The sequence below is a fragment of the Lissotriton helveticus genome, chromosome 4_1 (assembly GCF_964261635.1).
Source record: "Lissotriton helveticus chromosome 4_1, aLisHel1.1, whole genome shotgun sequence".
NCBI classification, from domain to species: Eukaryota; Metazoa; Chordata; class Amphibia; order Caudata; family Salamandridae; genus Lissotriton; species Lissotriton helveticus.
In genome coordinates, this window is record NC_136063.1 from 1138672941 (window position 1) to 1138696401 (window position 23461).

Below are 23461 nucleotides of genomic sequence, written 5' to 3' on the forward strand. Positions count from 1 at the left end.
TGTATTACCATAAACACATTAGATCATAATCACACATATACACTGTGACAACTGGCACTGGGCAGTATTTACAGGGGATTATATACACAGGACAGGGCCACATGGCCACTGTCAAAATCAGCACTTTGTAGAAATAGCACTTTGTAGGAATAGCACTTAGAACCTAGAATAATTGTAGCACAAAATAACACTTGTAGGACACAACCAGTAACCACTGTTAAAAGGTAGGTACACACTACGCAGTCCTAATCACCTTAGGCATATATCACGCAGGGAAACATGAACTAGCATAACCTATACTAGGCAAAGCAACCTCCTAAGCCTATAACCACAGTTAGAGGTACCACAAGCATAAAGGCATTGCACATTACGCATAAATCACATTAGGCATCAGGTCATTACCAACATGAACACAAATACCATCACCTTACGTAGAATTACCTTAGATACTGACCCCCAGACCAACTTGGCCTCTCAGGGGCTCAAACGCCCTTTGTCCAGCAGAGTCAGGGCAGGCTGCGCAGGCAGCCAAAGAAGAATGCGCAAGGGTTTGTAGGGCCTAAGCGATGCAGCTGCCCACTAAGTGCTAGGCAGCGGGGGAACTGAGCCTGGGCACCAGCGTGCACCCTGGCTCTCCTCTAGGGCTCTAAATACAAAATGCGGCCAAACACGACGTGGGAGCCACGTGGGCTCTAAACACAAAATGCCCACACACGTTGGAGCCTATCAGGCTCTACCTATAGCAAATGCCCCTGTGTGCATGGGAGCAACTTGGGCTCTAAATCGACATATGCCACCAGACCACGTTGGAGCCTCTCGGGCTCTAGATACAAAATGCCCCCGCAATCGTTGGAGCGGCCCGCTGCCTTCCGGGGCTGCTCAACAAGCCAGGCTGCTCCCACCAAGAAGCCCTCACACACCGGATTCTGCTCGCAACACGGGGAGGCTACGACCTACCAGCCAGCTTCCTCTTGCTGCACCGGTGTTGCGGGGCTCTCCTCACACCACGGGAGCCCCGCCAGCCCCGGCAGCACTTCTCCTTCTCCCGGAGGCACTCCGGGGCTCTTGACCGGCACGCCTCTCTCGGTGGGGCACAGGAGCGCGGGGTGGGCTCCCGTCCGCTTTCTGGTTCTTCTCCGGGGGCCGCCCTGCTTCCTTCGCCGGCTCTTCCTTTCGCTCCCGTGGGGAGCCGGCAACGCTCCGGTCCGGTAGAGGCGGGGTGGGCTCCCGCCCTCCTCCGACACGGCGCGCACACTTGGGCACGGGAGCCCGCTAGTGTGTGCGCCTGCTTCCGGCAGGCCTCCCTTCACTTCCGGGTTGCCGCGGGCAGAGCGGCGGCCCTCAAGGCGTATTCCTCGGCGGCTGCACCACGGGGTCGCCACTGCTTCGGGGGCCGGGAGGAGCGCGGCAGTTGAAAGGTGGCCAGGACGGGGGAGTGATCCGATAAGATGCTGTCAAGATTTCAGTGTCGGTGGCATAGGCTTGGAGTGAGGTGGAGCTAAGAAAGTAATCTAGGCGCGAGTATGTTTTGTGGGGCCCAGAGTAAAATGTGTAGCTACGGGTATGTGGGTGTAAATGCCGCCACTGGTCAAAGAGCCCTAAATCACCCATGTGAGTCTGTCCCACTCACGGGAGAACTCCCACTTGCTTCCTCCGCTGGCATGAGCGGTCTAGGTCATTGTCGATTACAAGGTTGAGGTCCCAGGGCATCAGAAGCGGAGGCGAGGGCTCCTGTTGTCCCTTCGCTATATCTTTCGGCTTCCGAAATCGTCGTCTCCGCCTGGACCACTGCCACCCCGAGGGTGAAGTCTCCGGCTCCGAGTCACGGCCCTGTCGCTAGTCTTCCTCCTGAGGCACCGCCAGACCCAGCAATTGACATGTGTCCGTAAGGGAGCGCATCTGGTGCAACCTGTCATTGAACTGGAAGATGAGGCGAAATGGATGCCCCCAAGAATATGTGATGTTCTGCTGTCTAAGGTACGCCGTCACAGGGCGAAACTACTTCCTGCGTTGAAGTGTGAGCAGAGCAAGGTCCTGGTAGAGCACTGGAGAGTGTCCCTGGTAGGAAATAGGGTGCATAGCTCATGCCTTAGCCAGTATAGCTTATTTAGTTTTGAAGTCCTGCAGGCAGACAAGGATGTCAGCTGGGGGAGCATTAGGCGAGCGGGCCGGGCTTACCCTGTGCGCCCTATCCAGGACAATAGAAGTAGCTGCTGGGGCCCCCAGCATGTGGCGGAACAGGCCTTCCGAGAGTGCGAAGAGGTCCTTAGTGTCGTCTGACGGCTTCACCCCCCATATCCTAATGTTGTGCCTTCGTGACCTGTTTTCTAAGCCCTCCAGGTGGGTCTGCATATCGAGGTGTTGGTCTTGTAAGTGGATTACCTCTTGCAACATGGTCAGTTCCGACGACGTGTTATCACTCCTTCTCTCTAGGGTGGCCACTCGCTCTCCCACACTATCCACGTCCCTACGTATTTCCCGCATCTCAGCAGTCGGGTCCATCTTTACAGATTCTATGTCGGACCAGAGGGTGTTAAAGAGCGAATTCAAGAATGATTTTGTGAAGAAGGCATCTCCGGCCTCTGGCGGGGCCTGTGAATTCGCCATCGGGGCCGAGGGAGTCGGAGGAGCGGGAGAGGAAGAGGCTTTCTCGAAAAGCTCTTTCAGTGATTTTTGTTTCCTCGTCCTGGCCAAGGACATAATCTCCAGGTCTCCAATGTAGTGTCAGGAGCGAGGAAGTAGCTGCACCCACCTCGGCACTCAGATCTCAGCCCAGGACCGGGGGGGGGGGGGGGCGCCCCATTTTACGTGGCACAAAAATGTCAAGTATCTCACAGAAGCATAAGTTCAGGGCACCAAGCTTTCCCCCTCAGAGCCCGCCCAAAAGCACAGATTGGTGGTCGGGTAGCAGTGTCAAAGTTGGCTCGCTTCCAACTGAGCCCGCTGATTAGCCGCCGCCAGGAGCCCCCTATCTCTGATCAGTGAACTCCTTGAAGTGTTGCGCCACCATCGGCCCACGCAGGACAGCCACCCCCTTTATGTCCGCCTCCAGTGAGACACACTCCTCGACATAGCCAAAGTCAACAATGTGGCGCCCCCATTCTGTCCTCGGGTGCATTAGGGGGGCGATGGTGGGTGAAGTGAGGAATAAGCTGGGTTCCAGACTGTGTGGGGTGTCTTTGCAACCACTGCTAGGTGCTAGGGCCCCCAGGAGCAATAAGAGTCAGTCCCAGGCCTGCTGCGCGGGCCCCGCGGTTCCAATGATGAGCACCCCAGGCGCCCTCTACTCCTCCCAGGACGCGTCTTGGGTGTGGGGCTCTTCCAGTGCTCGGGACCCCAGCACCCCCGCCGTGCTCCTCACCTCTCGGGCTCGGTTCTCTAGCGGTCTTCGGGGGCCAGGCACCGACCCCTCCTCAGCGCTCCTCTCTCCGCAGCGGGGGCATCCGCCTCCGAATGCGCAGGGGGCATAGTTCACTTCACGAGGGCCGCTATCTTTATCTCCCTCACTGCGGCGGCCGCCGCTCCGGTCCCGAGCCGCACGGAGCCAGCTGAGCCACCGCCCAGGCGATTAACGGAGTCCTGCCGGCGGGCCTGGCTACCAAGGTGGTCTCTCCGCCCCCTGCGGCTCTCTAGCGCACCGCCACCACAGCCACAGATATCAGTAGGGAGGCACCCGGGATGTAAAAAACGGTGGGTCCTGTCGCGGACCGCACCACCAGGAACAGCAAAGTCCAGGATGGCACCGCCGATTAAGGCAGCGACCAGGAGGGTGGGCTGGGGTCTTCCTGTCATGCCGCAGCCTCGGGTCCTCCGCGCCACCGCCCTCGCGTCAGGAAGAGGCCGGTGCTAAGGAAGCTTGCCTCGGCGGGCCTCGTCACGGGCCGCCCATGTGTTGAGGCCTACTCCGACTTACTGAGGGCTTCCGCTTCCGTCACCTCCAGTGGGCGTTCGCAAAGGGCCCCGCGGGATCCAGCGGTGTGGGCAGATCGGGGGCTCACTCCGCCACCGGAATCTGGGACCGGCGGCTCTCATGGGTGCTATCGGCCAGTGTAGATGGTGGGCGACGGGCAGGAGCTCCACAAGTTGCTGCCTACCTCGCCGCCATCTTGGCCACGCCCCTCTTCTAGAGATGTTTAAAGGAATAAATGCCTTTGTGCATAACAGTTAGTGCATACATACAGCATCTCTAGGTTCTGGGTCATATGTAAATACATGTAAGGTAGGATAGGAACAGACAATGCAGAGTGAAGTGGGCAATTATACGCGGGTCTCTTTCTCCTTTGTTGATGAAACTGTATTAAAAGTATAGTCCCGCTCAACTACTATAAAAAATTACTAACTTAACCATTGTTAGAACTGGGGGTTCTGGTTGGCTAAGGGTTGCGCCAACGCCAGGCAGAAACCACCACTTTAGTCAGGGCAAAGAAGTCACACGCCAAGATAACCCCTGCTCACCCCCTTGGTAGCTTGGCACGAGCAGTCAGGCTTGGCAATGTGTAAAGCGTTTGCGCAACACACACACACAGCAGCAACACACTAGGCACACCACAAAAAGGAACTCCACACAAGGTTATATATAAAAATAGCCTTTGTATTACCATAAACACATTAGATCATAATCACACATATACACTGTGACAACTGGCACTGGGCAGTATTTACAGGGGATTATATACACAGGACAGGGCCACATGGCCACTGTCAAAATCAGCACTTTGTAGAAATAGCACTTTGTAGGAATAGCACTTAGAACCTAGAATAATTGTAGCACAAAATAACACTTGTAGGACACAACCAGTAACCACTGTTAAAAGGTAGGTACACACTACGCAGTCCTAATCACCTTAGGCATATATCACGCAGGGAAACATGAACTAGCATAACCTATACTAGGCAAAGCAACCTCCTAAGCCTATAACCACAGTTAGAGGTACCACAAGCATAAAGGCATTGCACATTACGCATAAATCACATTAGGCATCAGGTCATTACCAACATAAACACAAATACCATCACCTTACGTAGAATTACCTTAGATACTGACCCCCAGACCAACTTGGCCTCTCAGGGGCTCAAACGCCCTTTGTCCAGCAGAGTCAGGGCAGGCTGCGCAGGCAGCCAAAGAAGAATGCGCAAGGGTTTGTAGGGCCTAAGCGATGCAGCTGCCCACTAAGTGCTAGGCAGGGGGGGAACTGAGCCTGGGCACCAGCGTGCACCCTGGCTCTCCTCTAGGGCTCTAAATACAAAATGCGGCCAAACACGACGTGGGAGCCACGTGGGCTCTAAACACAAAATGCCCACACACGTTGGAGCCTATCAGGCTCTACCTATAGCAAATGCCCCCGTGTGCATGGGAGCAACTTGGGCTCTAAATCGACATATGCCACCAGACCACGTTGGAGCCTCTCGGGCTCTAGATACAAAATGCCCCCGCAATCGTTGGAGCGGCCCGCTGCCTTCCGGGGCTGCTCAACAAGCCAGGCTGCTCCCACCAAGAAGCCCTCACACACCGGCTTCTGCTCGCAACACGGGGAGGCTCCGACCTACCAGCCAGCTTCCTCTTGCTGCAGCGGTGTTGCGGGGCTCTCCTCACACCATGGGAGCCCCGCCAGCCCCGGCAGCACTTCTCCTTCTCCCGGAGGCACTCTGGGGCTCTTGACCGGCACGCCTCTCTCGGTGGGGCACAGGAGCGCGGGGTGGGCTCCCGTCCGCTTTCTGGTTCTTCTCCGGGGGCCGCCCTGCTTCCTTCGCCGGCTCTTCCTTTCGCTCCCGTGGGGAGCCGGCAACGCTCTGGTCCGGTAGAGGCGGGGTGGGCTCCCGTCCTCCTCCGACACAGCGCGCACACTTGGGCACGGGAGCCCCGCTAGTGTGTGCGCCTGCTTCCGCAGGCCTCCCTTCACTTCCAGGTCGCCGCGGGCAGAGCGGCGGCCCTCAAGGCGTTCTCCTCGGCGGCTGCACCACGGGGTAGGCTCCCCTTCAACACATAAGGCACAGACGCTGGGTAGACACCCGCTAATTACCAACGAAAGTGGCGGCAAACACGGGGTGGCACCCGAAAAATGAATAATCAAGCGGGGAAATCTCCACGATACAGCGTCGCGATGCGGGCACGAGCTGTCCTCCTGGGGGCAGAAACACAGCGCTTCCAAGCCTAAAAGTCAAGCGCTTCTCCAGCAGTAAAGATATAGCGCTCCCCAGGCGCTGTAGGAAACAAAGTCCAGTAGGCAGTCTTTAGAATGTAGGTTGGCTAAGGCTGGGCCCAGGGGCCAGCTCCCAGGGCGCTCCAGCAGGGAGGCAGTCCCCAGTGGCGGTTCCTCCTGGTGCCCAGCAGCAGCAGCAGGCCCCCCCCTTTACTCAGGATCAAGAGTGAACATTTTCAGGGGGTCACATCCCCTTTTTTATACACATATTTCCTTTGTCTCCAAAGGTGCAGGCAAGGGGCGAACCAGATGCAACTGGTTCTTGAGCATTTTGTTTCGCTCAGCCCCTCTGCCTATTCACAGGGTGGGTCAGGGACATCAGACACACCACAGGGGGTGGAACCAGCATTGTGGAGGGAAGGCCCAGCCCTATTCAGGTCCCAGGTGCGTGCACTCCTCCCTCCCATCAACATGCAGATCTCTCCATTCACCACCGGGGCAGACCCATCCTGACTCCTGGAGCCATACACAAAAGCCAGCTCCAGCCAATCACTAGCCAGACAGTCAATTCACATTTACTACACAGACATGCCAACTTCTAGAAGTGGCACTTCCACACTAGATACATTAAATCCGCGCACATCATCGCGCAGCATTTAATCTCATGAGTTCGCACATACCAAACTCGAGCCTGCACTCCCCACACATTAGGAACTACCATGGACACATACATTCCCCATGCATTCCTATGGGAGGGCAGGCCAATCTCACACACACACTCAGAGAGCGCACAAACTTTACACTGGACACGGTTGTTTTTGGCTTCTGTGCACTTTAACACTAACACCAAGTCACATATAAAAGCAAAAAGTTTAGGGGTGAACCTGCCAAAAGGGCCAAGTCCAACAACCGTGAAAAGTGTGTCAAACAAATTACAAAATGACTAAAGTGTAAGAACCTAACGCTACGGAAAGGGGGATCAGGAACAGGACAAACGGCTAGCTTATCAGAAATGTACATTAAGTGCCTCGTCTGCATTCATCCCATTTGGGATTTTGGAATCAAGTAGGATTATATACCTTGAATCTAATCTCCTGAGTGATAGCTGTCTGTTCCCTCCTCTAAGGTATTTGGGGCCACTATCAACCACAAAAAAGCAAAGTTCTTGAGCTTTACCACCATGGCATGTGTTCATGTGCCTTGCTACGGGATATGTAGGGTCATCATGAGTGATGGCCCTAAGATGTTGTAACATCCGCACATGTACGGGGTGTATGGTGCTCCCCACGTACTGTTTAGCACATGTGCATTGGAGAACATAAACTGCGAAATCTGTTTTGCATGTGTAGCTGCCTCGGATTTCAAAATGCGTTTGTCTAAGTGGCAAGGGGACTGTTTTAGTATTGATTCCATGTTTGCACGCTTTGCATTTAAAGCATTTGTGAAACCCTCTCTGTGTTTTAAGCCAGCCAGATCCCTTTTCTATCATTGGTGCATTAAAAACGAGCTCCTGGGGCATAGATTTTGCTCTTCTAATTGTAATCTGGGGAAGTTTGGCACAGGTGGGACCTATGACTGGGTCGCTGCATTCTAATTGCCAGTGCCTGTGCAATATTTTAGGAGGTTAGTATGGTAGGCATTGATGCCTGTAATCATTCTGGGTGGTGTCTCCTTTTTGTAAGTGTTTTATTTCTATTTGTGGAAAATAGCAGGTCTTCTCTTTTGATATTGGCACTTTACTGTTCTGCGCTGGACAATGTTTTGGTACTGTATCCTCTACTTTTCAATCACAAGCAAGCCCTTCATAGACTGTCGCAATCCTTCTTGTGTACTGCAATTACGCTTCATCCGGAGGCATTCCTCATATGGTATGCTCTGCTTGAGACTTGTGGGGTGGAAGCTACTGGCGTGGAGGATTGCGTTACCAGAGGTAGGTTTTCTGTATGTCCTAGACTGTATTTTGTTGTTTTCTACATAGATTTCTAGATCTAGAAATTTAATGGATTCTCTACTAGTGGTACATGTAAATGATAGATTTAGGGTGTTATTAATTTCTTCTGCAAAATATTTAGCACTTTCTACTGAGCCCTGCCACAGAATAAAGATGTCATCTATGTACCTGACATACAGACTCACATTTTCATTCATAGCTTTGCTTTGCGTCTTCACGAGTACTTGCTCCTCCCAACAGCCCATATGCAAATTAGCATATCTGAGGGCGAAGCAAGTACCCATGGCTGTGCCATGTGTTTGTTTATAGAAGAGTCTGTCGAAGATGAATATATTGTTGTCTAAACACCATTCTGCCATTTGTAACAGCAACATGGTGTGTTGGTGTAGACCAATAGGCCGTTTCCCCAGATAGTGGCTCAGTGCATTCATGCCATCCCTGTGTCTTATACTAGTGTGTAATGTATGCATATCCAATGTCATAAATACAGAATTGTTTTTCCATGTTTGATCATACATTTTTGTTAAAAAATCTCCAGTATCCCTGATGTATTTTGGAAGTTCATGGACATAGGGCTGTAATGACTTGGTTTTCCGTATATTTTGGTGCCTCTGTCAGTTACCAGGCCATTACTTACCACAGCCCTTCTCAGGATTCATAAAAACACCACACTTTTAGAATACCTACCTGAGAAAGAAATAACACTGATAGCTAGAAATACTGCAAGTCTATTGCCACAGTTAGGAGGATATGTAGAGCAACACAACGCACCACTGTGCGACAAGACCTTACGGTGAAACAACACGCTACTGCACGACAACGCACCACTGTGCGACAACACCTTCGGGTGAACAAAACAAACACATACCTCCTCCACTATGCTGGGACGAAACACTTAGAATTTAGACATTCCTGCTGGGAGCCGATTTCCCTTCCGTATCAACAACTACCCATTAGAGGGAAACTTACCCATCCCTCTGTAAGAACTTGGTAAAAAAGGGTCCGACCTTCCCTCACAATGAATACAGACAAATTATATGCTCTGGGGTTTCTTTATTACATAATGATAGAATGACAAAAGAAAGAAATAACTAAACATCACAGTAGACATTCTTCACAATAGCAATTACTGACATATACATATATGTAGAACCTGAAAATAAAAAGGAATAGTTAAGCATAGACAGTTAGAATAGAAGAATTAGTGGAACACCTCACCATGGTCTTACTCCTGTTGCATTCAGAGAAAAGTCTGTCTCTCTTCCTCTGGTTCAGTCAGGACTCTCTGCTCCACAGTCACGACTGCACGTCTGCACTGTGATGTATCACCAGACCGCCAAACCACCAGACTAACTCACACTCTCTGAGATCAGAGCTCAGACACCTCCTTTAGTAACCAGTGGAAACGCTTGTCGAAGCTTCTAGCAAGCCTCGCCTCCTTTCCCATCAGATTCCTGTACCACTTCGTACCGAGACCATAACAGCAGCTGGCCAGGCGTTTGCTATGACTCCGGCACAGAGTGAGCACATTCCTCTGATAAGAACTGGTCCTCTCTAGTTTAGGAAGAGCGAATAACAAGTAGAACCTCTCACCTAGAGAGGCTCAGAAGATGGCGACAGTTTAGAACATGGAGTTACTCGAGCATAGACCTCTGTGCCCGAAAAAGAGCAAAATTAGTATGCAAGAAGGCATAAGATCATGCCAAAGCCAATAGGCAAGCCCTGCCATTAAGCTAGATGAAGTCAGAAACAGAAAGAGACATAATCATACCCTTCTTTGTAGCTTCAGGTCTACACATCACTATGTCTATGTGATGATATGAATTGCAAAGCAAGATAACATGAAAGCATGTCAAAGGCAATAGTCAGCACTGTCATAAAACAAGGTAAAGTCAGAAACAGGCCTAAATATCACTATATTAGCCTAAAATATGCTGAGATGGTGGTGGGCAACGGTCATAATCGGACCGATTATCTACCAAAAATATCGGTCACTACAAGGGCTGAAGGAAGAAGTCTATGTATCTTGATGTGTTCTCAAAAAATCCTCAAATCGCAGATATGATTGGTCTTCCTGGGGGGCACAGGGCATCCTTATGTATGTTGGGTATAAGATAGAGTTGTGGGCTCATGGGATAGTCATTTTTCTGGAAGTCTAGTTCTTGTTTCGAAATAAGCCCAACACCTCTCCATTCGTACAATGCCTTGTGAAACTTTTCTTTTACTCCCACGATACTGGTGGCACGGACGCGGCTGTAGCATTCCCTATCCTGCAGTTCTGTTTGTGCCTCCAGGTTGTATTTGTCTAGAGGCCACAAGACCAAATTTCCGCCTTTGTTGGACCATCGAACCACGCTGTCTTGTCATTGTTTGATTTTATGTACACAGTCGTTGTATTGAATCCTTTGGTTGTGATTAGTCTTAATAAAATCCTAGCTGCAGAGTTTTGCCAAATCCTTTGGGGCTTTGACTAAATTTTTGGCAAAAATGTCTAATCTGTCTTTTGGCATCATGGAGGTAAAGACTGATTCGGGTCTGAATGGTGTATGCACACTTTCATAGATATCCAGATCTGATCTTTTTGCCACTTCCATAGGAGATACTTGACTGTTTAGATCTTCGCAATCCAGTTCTGCCAAATCCTTGAGAAGGCTCATGTCTGCCACACAGAGGCTTCCAATCTTGGTAGTTATTGTCTCATGTTCCTTTGTATTACTGGCTATATTGTAGAAATGTTTTTGCAATTTGAGTTTGCGTATAAATTGATAAAAGTCTACCCTTGCTTGTGTATAGTCAAAATTAATTTTTGCACAATATGTTAAACCTAAAGATAACATTTGTTTCTCCTCTTTGTTCGGAGCCATTGTAGATAGATTGATTACTGTGTTGTCAGTGTCTTTGTTTGTTTCTACCTCTTTCTTTTTCTTCTGTATGTTGATTTCGTGGTTCTGTGTGCTTCACTATCTCCATCTTCTGTCCTTTCTTCTCCTTCTGTTTGACCTCTTCCTTTGCTTTTTTGTTCTGGGCGCGATGGCTGCGGTCGTAGACTCATGATGCGTTCCATCCGTAAAAAAAACCTCTTGAACTGATGTAGGAGGGGAAACAACCATTACAACGCAACTTTTACAACGCACTACCATTACAACGAAACTTTTACAACGCAAAAACCATTACAACGCATGTATTTACAACGCATGTTTTTACAACGCAGGTACCTTTACAACGCATACCATTACAACGTAAGTATTGGTAAGTATATAATTATATTTTAAATTTTATATGTTTGGGTTTTTTTAAGGGGTATTTTTAGGGTTGAGGGTCAGTTTTTAGTTTTTGGGTAAAGGGGTATTTTTAGGGTTCAGGGTCAGTTTTTAGTTTTTGGGTAAAGGGGTATTTTTAGGGTTCAGGGTCAGTTTTCAGTTTTTGGGTAAAGGGGTATTTTTAGGGTTCAGGGTCAGTTTTCAGTTTTTGGGTAAAGGGGCATTTTTAGGGTTCAGGGTCAGTTTTCAGTTTTTGGGTAAAGGGGTAATTTTAGAGTTCAGGGTCAGTTTTCAGTTTTTGGGTAAAGGGGTATTTTTAGGGTTCAGGGTCAGTTTTCAGTTTTTGGGTAAAGGGGCATTTTTAGGGTTCAGGGTCAGTTTTCAGTTTTTGGGTAAAGGGGTATTTTTAGGGTTCAGGGTCAGTTTTTAGTTTTTGGGTAAAGGGGTGTTTTTAGGGTTCAGGGTCAGTTTTCAGTTTTTGGGTAAAGGGGTATTTTTAGGGTTCAGGGTCAGTTTTCAGTTTTTGGATAAAGGGGTATTTTTAGGGTTCAGGGTTAGTTTTCGGTTTTTGGGTAAAGGGGTATTTTTAGGGTTCAGGGTCATTTTTGGGTTTTTGAGGTACAGGGGTATTTTTAGGGTTCAGGGTCAGTTTTGAGTTTTTGGGTAAAGGGTTATTTTTAGGGTTCAGGGTGAGTTTTGGGTTTTTGGGGTACAGGGGTATTTTTAGGGTTCAGGGTCAGTTTTGGGTTTTTGGGGTACAGGGGTATTTTTAGGGTTCAGGGTCAGTTTTGGGTTTTTGGGGTACAGGGGTATTTTTAGGGTTCAGGGTCAGTTTTGGGTTTTTGGGGTACAGGGGTATAAGATAAAAATAAAATAAAATTAATTTTAAATGAAATCAATTAAATAAAATTAAATTAAATTATATTATTTTCAATTATTTTAAATTTAAAAAAATTAATATATACTTACCAATACTTACGTTGTAATGGTATGCGTTGTAAAGGTACCTGCGTTGTAAAAACATGCGTTGTAAATACATGCGTTGTAAAAGTTTTTGCGTTGTAAAAAATTCGTTGTAATGGCATGCGTTGTAAAAGTATGAGTTGTAACGTCATACATCCATGTAGGAGCCTTACGATTGAGATTGCTGATCCCTGTGGCTTCTAAATCTGATTCCACTTCTGAACTCAGTTGGAATTCACTGGGCTCTGCCGTTCTCAATTGGTTTTCTACTGTGGACGATAATTGTTGGTGACTGATGTTTTCGAATTTTTTAGAAAATAGATATATATGTTCCCGTTTAAATAGTAATTTCTGTCACTTTGGAATTTTATTGCTTTTCTTTGTGAGGGCAGCGGGTCTCAGCTTTACTGAGATCTCGTGTCGGCCTCTGAAAAGTCTGGAAATCCGTGTCCTGAATCGCAAATCCGACGGGATCCTTGGAAATGCAGACCAGCAAGATGCTTCTTTGGTGCCTGTTTGAACAGGGGAGTCACTCCTTGACCCCAAGGGAGATTCTTCCTTCTTCTAGCCGATGTAGAATGTCGAAGTTCCAGGATATATGTTGCAGAGTTTTGTCCAGGTGTAATTCGAAGTCCTAAGGACTGGGTTCCTATACTTATACTAAGATAGAGGGTTGGACTTACTCTAGGGACCCACCTATGGGTGGATCCCGGGAGGGGGGGTGGTTACACCCCTTTCCCTTTGTCCAGTTTCGCGCCAGATTATATACCCTGCAACCGGTTTGAACTGGGGTATGCACAGGGACGCCAAGTGTGCCCCCAGCACTGTCTGAAAAGCATTCTATAAATGCTCCCACCAAGCCCCAATACACCTCCCTGTGACAGGAAACCTATTGTCCAGGCCTCCCCTGCCGGAATTTTGTCCAGCAGCAGGAGGTCAGACCTGTGTCTGTGGCATCCATTTTGTGTTGCCAGGGCTCTTTAAAACTATTACCGGTTAGACCAGTGTGTACATGTCTCTTCCTCTAGAAGGGCGGAATTCTACCCCCGCCGTCAGGACTTGGGGAGGGGGGGGGGGTGTAGGATTCCAAAGTGTTTGACACCAAACACCACATGTTTCCATGCAGCCATTCCAAAGTTAGCATTTACCGCGAGGTTATAATGCACTTAAGAGTATATAATCTGGCTGCATCACAGAACAGCCTCAGACAATAGATTCCGAAAGCTGCAGAGGGGTCCTGCTTATGCATGGGCACCCTCTCACTCAAAACCAAGCACTCTGCCTTCAGGATTGATAAGGCCTGCCATAGGAGTGACTTATAGGATAATATGTGTCGGTGATATAAGGTAGATATAGGTGACCTATATCTTAGTAAGGGGTGCATGCACCACCTTACCCAGGCAGCAGTAACAGACCTGTGGTGCCATTTTGGAAGGCTTCCCAGGGGTGGCATAATTCATGCTTTAGCCCCTGGTAGGCCTCTGGGGAACCTATGCCCTTGGTACCATAGACTAGGGACTCACAAAGATAACCCAGTAATCAATCTGGAGTGTACCTAAAGTACATGCAATCAATTTAGAGAGGAAGCAGCTAGGCTGGGGTCCTGGTTAGCAGGGCCCCAGCCAGATTAAAGTCGAAAAACAGTGAAACACCAGCAAAAAGTAGGGGTAACCATAGTAAGCAGATCCTACTCTCCTACACAGTGTGTACAATGTATGTGTATATGTGTATGTATATGTATGTATGTCTATATATATATATATATATATATATGAAAGCTCCTCGTGCCCCTCAGCAACAAGAACGCACTCCGCACCAGCTGACAACCAGGTCTTTAACGGGTAAGGGCGAGAACAGGCAAAGCAATGTTCTTTGCAGTTTTCAGCAAGTCGATATAGCCTGACGCGTTTCAGCGCTAGATGCGCTTCCTCAGAGGCTCGACAAAGTTGAATGTCCATATTGCCACGCACTTAAATTCCACTCGAAGGTCCGCCCTGTATAGGGCCGCATTGATTCTTGGGTTATGTAGTGCGTAGGCTGCTGCAAAGTTTGGAGATACAAACCCTGGATGGGCCTCGCTGAGTCTGCCCGCCCATGATCCCTTAAGCTGATGTCCCATAATCACGGCTCTATGAATATCCAGTCGCATGGCCCCCAGTGATCGAGGGATGGTGCGCTCTTCACGGCAGGGACCGCCGTGTATAAATGAAAGCTCCTCGTGCCCCTCAGCAACAAGAACGCACTCCGCACCAGCTGACAACCAGGTCTTTAATGGGTAAGGGCGAGAACAGGCAAAGCAATGTTCTTTGCAGTTTTCAGCAAGTCGATATAGCCTGACGCGTTTCAGCGCTAGATGCGCTTCCTCAGAGGCTCGACAAAGTTGAATGTCCATATTGCCACGCACTTAAATTCCACTCGAAGGTCCGCCCTGTATAGGGCCGCATTGATTCTTGGGTTATGTAGTGCGTAGGCTGCTGCAAAGTTTGGAGATACAAACCCTGGATGGGCCTCGCTGAGTCTGCCCGCCCATGATCCCTTAAGCTGATGTCCCATAATCACGGCTCTATGAATATCCAGTCGCATGGCCCCCAGTGATCGAGGGATGGTGCGCTCTTCACGGCAGGGACCGCCGTGTATAAATGAAAGCTCCTCGTGCCCCTCAGCAACAAGAACGCACTCCGCACCAGCTGACAACCAGGTCTTTAATGGGTAAGGGCGAGAACAGGCAAAGCAATGTTCTTTGCAGTTTTCAGCAAGTCGATATAGCCTGACGCGTTTCAGCGCTAGATGCGCTTCCTCAGAGGCTCGACAAAGTTGAATGTCCATATTGCCACGCACTTAAATTCCACTCGAAGGTCCGCCCTGTATAGGGCCGCATTGATTCTTGGGTTATGTAGTGCGTAGGCTGCTGCAAAGTTTGGAGATACAAACCCTGGATGGGCCTCGCTGAGTCTGCCCGCCCATGATCCCTTAAGCTGATGTCCCATAATCACGGCTCTATGAATATCCAGTCGCATGGCCCCCAGTGATCGAGGGATGGTGCGCTCTTCACGGCAGGGACCGCCGTGTATAAATGAAAGCTCCTCGTGCCCCTCAGCAACAAGAACGCACTCCGCACCAGCTGACAACCAGGTCTTTAATGGGTAAGGGCGAGAACAGGCAAAGCAATGTTCTTTGCAGTTTTCAGCAAGTCGATATAGCCTGACGCGTTTCAGCGCTAGATGCGCTTCCTCAGAGGCTCGACAAAGTTGAATGTCCATATTGCCACGCACTTAAATTCCACTCGAAGGTCCGCCCTGTATAGGGCCGCATTGATTCTTGGGTTATGTAGTGCGTAGGCTGCTGCAAAGTTTGGAGATACAAACCCTGGATGGGCCTCGCTGAGTCTGCCCGCCCATGATCCCTTAAGCTGATGTCCCATAATCACGGCTCTATGAATATCCAGTCGCATGGCCCCCAGTGATCGAGGGATGGTGCGCTCTTCACGGCAGGGACCGCCGTGTATAAATGAAAGCTCCTCGTGCCCCTCAGCAACAAGAACGCACTCCGCACCAGCTGACAACCAGGTCTTTAATGGGTAAGGGCGAGAACAGGCAAAGCAATGTTCTTTGCAGTTTTCAGCAAGTCGATATAGCCTGACGCGTTTCAGCGCTAGATGCGCTTCCTCAGAGGCTCGACAAAGTTGAATGTCCATATTGCCACGCACTTAAATTCCACTCGAAGGTCCGCCCTGTATAGGGCCGCATTGATTCTTGGGTTATGTAGTGCGTAGGCTGCTGCAAAGTTTGGAGATACAAACCCTGGATGGGCCTCGCTGAGTCTGCCCGCCCATGATCCCTTAAGCTGATGTCCCATAATCACGGCTCTATGAATATCCAGTCGCATGGCCCCCAGTGATCGAGGGATGGTGCGCTCTTCACGGCAGGGACCGCCGTGTATAAATGAAAGCTCCTCGTGCCCCTCAGCAACAAGAACGCACTCCGCACCAGCTGACAACCAGGTCTTTAATGGGTAAGGGCGAGAACAGGCAAAGCAATGTTCTTTGCAGTTTTCAGCAAGTCGATATAGCCTGACGCGTTTCAGCGCTAGATGCGCTTCCTCAGAGGCTCGACAAAGTTGAATGTCCATATTGCCACGCACTTAAATTCCACTCGAAGGTCCGCCCTGTATAGGGCCGCATTGATTCTTGGGTTATGTAGTGCGTAGGCTGCTGCAAAGTTTGGAGATACAAACCCTGGATGGGCCTCGCTGAGTCTGCCCGCCCATGATCCCTTAAGCTGATGTCCCATAATCACGGCTCTATGAATATCCAGTCGCATGGCCCCCAGTGATCGAGGGATGGTGCGCTCTTCACGGCAGGGACCGCCGTGTATAAATGAAAGCTCCTCGTGCCCCTCAGCAACAAGAACGCACTCCGCACCAGCTGACAACCAGGTCTTTAATGGGTAAGGGCGATAACAGGCAAAGCAATGTTCTTTGCAGTTTTCAGCAAGTCGATATAGCCTGACGCGTTTCAGCGCTAGATGCGCTTCCTCAGAGGCTCGACAAAGTTGAATGTCCATATTGCCACGCACTTAAATTCCACTCGAAGGTCCGCCCTGTATAGGGCCGCATTGATTCTTGGGTTATGTAGTGCGTAGGCTGCTGCAAAGTTTGGAGATACAAACCCTGGATGGGCCTCGCTGAGTCTGCCCGCCCATGATCCCTTAAGCTGATGTCCCATAATCACGGCTCTATGAGGAAGCGCATCTAGCGCTGAAACGCGTCAGGCTATATCGACTTGCTGAAAACTGCAAAGAACATTGCTTTGCCTGTTCTCGCCCTTACCCATTAAAGACCTGGTTGTCAGCTGGTGCGGAGTGCGTTCTTGTTGCTGAGGGGCACGAGGAGCTTTCATTTATACACGGCGGTCCCTGCCGTGAAGAGCGCACCATCCCTCGATCACTGGGGGCCATGCGACTGGATATTCATAGAGCCGTGATTATGGGACATCAGCTTAAGGGATCATGGGCGGGCAGACTCAGCGAGGCCCATCCAGGGTTTGTATCTCCAAACTTTGCAGCAGCCTACGCACTACATAACCCAAGAATCAATGCGGCCCTATACAGGGCGGACCTTCGAGTGGAATTTAAGTGCGTGGCAATATGGACATTCAACTTTGTCGAGCCTCTGAGGAAGCGCATCTAGCGCTGAAACGCGTCAGGCTATATCGACTTGCTGAAAACTGCAAAGAACATTGCTTTGCCTGTTCTCGCCCTTACCCATTAAAGACCTGGTTGTCAGCTGGTGCGGAGTGCGTTCTTGTTGCTGAGGGGCACGAGGAGCTTTCATTTATACACGGCGGTCCCTGCCGTGAAGAGCGCACCATCCCTCGATCACTGGGGGCCATGCGACTGGATATTCATAGAGCCGTGATTATGGGACATCAGCTTAAGGGATCATGGGCGGGCAGACTCAGCGAGGCCCATCCAGGGTTTGTATCTCCAAACTTTGCAGCAGCCTACGCACTACATAACCCAAGAATCAATGCGGCCCTATACAGGGCGGACCTTCGAGTGGAATTTAAGTGCGTGGCAATATGGACATTCAACTTTGTCGAGCCTCTGAGGAAGCGCATCTAGCGCTGAAACGCGTCAGGCTATATCGACTTGCTGAAAACTGCAAAGAACATTGCTTTGCCTGTTCTCGCCCTTACCCATTAAAGACCTGGTTGTCAGCTGGTGCGGAGTGCGTTCTTGTTGCTGAGGGGCACGAGGAGCTTTCATTTATACACGGCGGTCCCTGCCGTGAAGAGCGCACCATCCCTCGATCACTGGGGGCCATGCGACTGGATATTCATAGAGCCGTGATTATGGGACATCAGCTTAAGGGATCATGGGCGGGCAGACTCAGCGAGGCCCATCCAGGGTTTGTATCTCCAAACTTTGCAGCAGCCTACGCACTACATAACCCAAGAATCAATGCGGCCCTATACAGGGCGGACCTTCGAGTGGAATTTAAGTGCGTGGCAATATGGACATTCAACTTTGTCGAGCCTCTGAGGAAGCGCATCTAGCGCTGAAACGCGTCAGGCTATATCGACTTGCTGAAAACTGCAAAGAACATTGCTTTGCCTGTTCTCGCCCTTACCCATTAAAGACCTGGTTGTCAGCTGGTGCGGAGTGCGTTCTTGTTGCTGAGGGGCACGAGGAGCTTTCATTTATACACGGCGGTCCCTGCCGTGAAGAGCGCACCATCCCTCGATCACTGGGGGCCATGCGACTGGATATTCATAGAGCCGTGATTATGGGACATCAGCTTAAGGGATCATGGGCGGGCAGACTCAGCGAGGCCCATCCAGGGTTTGTATCTCCAAACTTTGCAGCAGCCTACGCACTACATAACCCAAGAATCAATGCGGCCCTATACAGGGCGGACCTTCGAGTGGAATTTAAGTGCGTGGCAATATGGACATTCAACTTTGTCGAGCCTCTGAGGAAGCGCATCTAGCGCTGAAACGCGTCAGGCTATATCGACTTGCTGAAAACTGCAAAGAACATTGCTTTGCCTGTTCTCGCCCTTACCCATTAAAGACCTGGTTGTCAGCTGGTGCGGAGTGCGTTCTTGTTGCTGAGGGGCACGAGGAGCTTTCATTTATACACGGCGGTCCCTGCCGTGAAGAGCGCACCATCCCTCGATCACTGGGGGCCATGCGACTGGATATTCATAGAGCCGTGATTATGGGACATCAGCTTAAGGGATCATGGGCGGGCAGACTCAGCGAGGCCCATCCAGGGTTTGTATCTCCAAACTTTGCAGCAGCCTACGCACTACATAACCCAAGAATCAATGCGGCCCTATACAGGGCGGACCTTCGAGTGGAATTTAAGTGCGTGGCAATATGGACATTCAACTTTGTCGAGCCTCTGAGGAAGCGCATCTAGCGCTGAAACGCGTCAGGCTATATCGACTTGCTGAAAACTGCAAAGAACATTGCTTTGCCTGTTCTCGCCCTTACCCATTAAAGACCTGGTTGTCAGCTGGTGCGGAGTGCGTTCTTGTTGCTGAGGGGCACGAGGAGCTTTCATATATATATATATATATATATATATATATATATATATATTCGACGAAGAAGCTGAATTCAATCATGAAAGACACAGCATGCCGTGGACAACAATGGTTGCAAAAGTGTTTTTTTAATCACCAAGGTTTTGACAAAACCCTACTCGTTTCGGGGTTGCCCCCTTGCTCACGAGTAAACTGTGTCAATTTCAAATTGATTTAAATAAACACACCATGTGATCCCCAGTAATATAGACATAGTGAATAGACTTAACATTTTCGAGTTACTTCACTCAAAAGCATTGATCTATAGTCAAAATGTACTACCTTAAATTCAAAACAAATGTCATTAAATTACATATGTAATTCATATATTAATTATTGCAGTGCAGTGAGGAATGTTAGACATCCGTATTACATGAATCAAACCTCCGCAACTTTTTTGTCCTGTTTGTGTGCGCACACTACTGCGTTCGCACTGTCAGAGTTCCAGACTTTGAATGCATATCTACCCCAGATTGTACCCCGCTTGGTAAATATACGTTGGACTTTGAGCCCTCAGCTCCCGGTCCAGCACTTCATGCCCATGTGGGCAAAAGGGAGGACCTGTACCGTAATTTGACCCTTGTAAAAGAAATTTCTCTAAGTCCCGATAAATGATTATAACATGATTGTACAGCCTCAGTGGGACAAAAACAAAAGTATTTAATGTCTACAGTCTTACTGGGAGCAGGGGCGAGAAAGCACATCCATAGATGGTCAAAAGACGAAAATCAGTCTAAGATGTAAATTATGTCCAAGTGGACTTATGTCACACATGTCACTAGGGGGGTTTACAAGTCTGAGTCTGGATGCCCTGTTGAATTACTGACTTATGCCCAAGTGGGCATTTCTTTTCAGAACAGCAGGTTTGAATCCTGCCATCACAAATTGATATTTGAGCTCAAGTGCCTTCTTCTCATGCAATGCTATTTACATGGTATCTGTAAGTAAAAACCAGACAGCCCTCGATGGCCCTGAGGACCCCCACCCCCTAGGGCCAGCTCCTGTAGTGTCCCGGGGTGCCCAGCCCTGGGACACTGTTGTTTGCTATGGCAGGGTGGGAGTTGTGAGGCTCCCACCCTGTCATAGCAAACTTGCTTTGGATTTTGGAAGTGAGAGCAGGAAACCTGCTCTCACTTCCAAAGCCTATTGGTTTTCCACATGGGGAGCTGCATGTTAGCAGCTCCCATTGTGGAGAAGCACTGCTGGCTCCCGCAGGAGGCGGGGAGCCGACGGGATCGTGTATATATATGCATATGTGTGTATAGATGTATGTATATACACATACAGGTATGTATATATACATTTTTTGGGTGGATGTTGCCACTTATTTTAGTTTACCTATGGTAAAGATATTTTCTAATTAACAAAAGTTTAAGTTAATTTATCTGTGTCACGCAGTTGTAAACTATTTAGTAATCTAAATATCTACTTTTGTTACTGCTGAGTTCTTCACTAACATGATGTTGTTTTATGGAAATTGATTAAATGCTGTTTATTGTACATTGTTGAGAAGATTATAATTACCTAAAGGCATACCTATTTGCCTTAAATGTTTTTTATCATAGAGCGTGCCAGATAATTTCAGTGACTGTCGACTGAAAAGAAAGACCTTAGTGAAAAAGGTGCAGGTGAGTCATTTACGTTAATCTCTTTTCAAACTGTTTAAAGTACCATGATTCTGAAGCCAGAGAAACTCACTGTTCCAGGAACTGGTTGCAGTTAGAATTCTGCTGCCACTGCTAGAATGTTTTTGGTGTGATTGGGGTTATCGGGGATAGCAGTATTTTGATTGGTATATAATAGGAGAAGGGGACTGAACATGTCCCCCTAACACACCCTTGACTGGCACACAAGCACCCTCCAAGGGAAAAAAACCCTGAGCAATCTTTGGTTTCCCCCTAGAATAGTGCATTCTCAGCCAGTTTGCAGTAAAGCACATGATTTGCAACAAAGGTGTGTAGGGTTACCCCAGGGAACATTTTCTCCAATGGTTAGGGAATGCTCAGACGTCACCCACACCCACTGTCTACTGAACATTGCAAAAATACTCCACCTGCTCCTTAGAACACGTTATGGACCTGTGAAAGAACAGATCAGGACTGTACCTTTGGTTTTTGACTTGAGAGGAGACCTGAAGGACTTGACCTTTTCCCACTTGTACTCAGCCAAGAAGTGGGCTTCAGGGTCAATTGGCTGGACATATGACTATAGGAACTTGAAAAGCTGCAAGAGACCTTTTTCCTGTAGTGACCAGTTGCAATTAGAAGATAATTAAATTCTGCTATGGCAACTGCTGTCCCTCATGTCCTAGGGAGCCTTAGTAGTGGGGAGAAGGACTTATTCTAAAACCTCTGGAAAATGTGGACTTAAAAATGTTTTGGACTTACAGACCGCCGGAGGATTGGAACCAACCTCCCAAGCCAATCTGCTGGCAGATGCGAACTGGCTGGGCAAGATAATCAGATAGGTCCTGCTTGCAGCTTTTTACCACCTCAAAATCCAGTTATGGGGGTCCTCACTGCAAACCTGTCTGATTTTGGTGTGACCATCCCGAATGCAGCCAGCTACCTTGTTCCATTTAAAGAATCAGAGCTCCAAAAAGAGTGAGTAAGAAAGAAGGTAGAAATCTTGACCAGGCGAAGGGGCAAAAAGATGACAATAGGATTTCCCTGGTTGCTACATTTTACTATTCTTGCTCTTAAATTTTTCTCCCCAAATCAACGGCTTTAGTGCGACCTCACTCAATGCCTATCTGACTTCAGCAAGACTTTGTCTCATCTAGTTTTCTGCTTTACCCTGCTGGAGGATTTTGACTTCCATTTCAGATGCTAAGTCAAAAGGTAAAATTTTTGACCGTGACAACCCTACTTGGTGTATCCGACCCACGTTCTATTGTGGTTGGCTTGAAATTGAGCATAGTTCCTGGCCACATTCGAACGTGGATTACTGATTGGCGCTTTACTTTCTCTTGCCATGGTTTGCCTTAAATCTTAAAAGAATTCATATCGGTTTCCTTTATTGGATTTATGTTGATTTGGTGCCATTAGGTTTATCTAATTTTACACAATTTGCATACATTGGAGTGGCATTGTTATTCTGTTTTTGACTTTTTAACTACTTTGGTACTTTTTTTCAAAGTTGTCTTTTTATTAAGTATCAAATAAGACCAAATACAAAAGACTACAATCTTAATAGTACAAGTGGCGGGTAACTTCCCGGGTGGCAACACAATTAGCCATGGTGAGTTCAGCTTCGCAAAGTCCCCAAGCCAGTCACCGTCCCGCACAAAGCGAAAAATGCTAACATCCTAAACAAATAACCCACCCAAATAAACAGGACCCCCCTCTCGCCCCGTCCGGTGGTGACAAAATAAAGGTAAAATAAGTAAAGCAATAAATAACAAAGATAGGGGTTGGCACTGATACAGACAGCAAAGGCGATGTGCAGATTGAATCATAATACAATCAGAGCAGCAGCCGAGGTTCACCATCTCCAGAAGGAGGCCGCTAAAGCTGAAAGAGATGCATAGCTCGCACTGTTGGCGGACAAACCGCAGAAGGCAAACCCCTGGATAAGTAGGCCACCAGCGGTCCACAGCGAAGTGCAAAGTCTTCTGAGTCAGTTTGGAAAATGTCCGCAAGGAGCTACATGGATAAGATCCTCCAGAGGCGAGCGTGACATAATGAAAGCGCCGGGGCCTCAGACTTTTTCCACGCTGCCCCCTTTTGTATCGCCACAGTGAGTTTGGCTGCCCCCAAACAAGTTCACATGATCGCTTTGTCCACCTTAGTTTGTCTTATCAGGAGGGTGTCACGCAGACCCAGAAGGGCAAATTATATGGATAGGGGAATGGGATAGCCCAAGATATCCTTAATGTGAGAGAGAATTTCATCCCAAAAAGGCCGAATTTTAGGACAGTCCCACCAAATATGTCTGAAGTCCCCCTGCAGGCCACACCCCCGCCAACATGAATCTGGGAAGATATGCTGAAGTTTAGTATGGTAAAGGTACCAGTCGTAGAGGGGTTTATAGTGGGCTTCTCGCAGGGCTAAGGGCCG

General features: G+C 48.8%; 1 protein-coding gene across 1 annotated transcript in view; it reads left to right on the plus strand.

Moving 5' to 3' along the window:
• BAG1 (BAG cochaperone 1) overlaps nucleotides 1-23461 on the plus strand; it is a 290179-nt gene that overhangs the window by 250764 nt on the left and 15954 nt on the right. The window contains exon 6 of the mRNA XM_078687743.1: nucleotides 20969-21031. Coding sequence (XP_078543869.1) covers nucleotides 20969-21031 — 63 coding nt within the window. The remainder of the gene's footprint in view (nucleotides 1-20968; nucleotides 21032-23461) is intronic.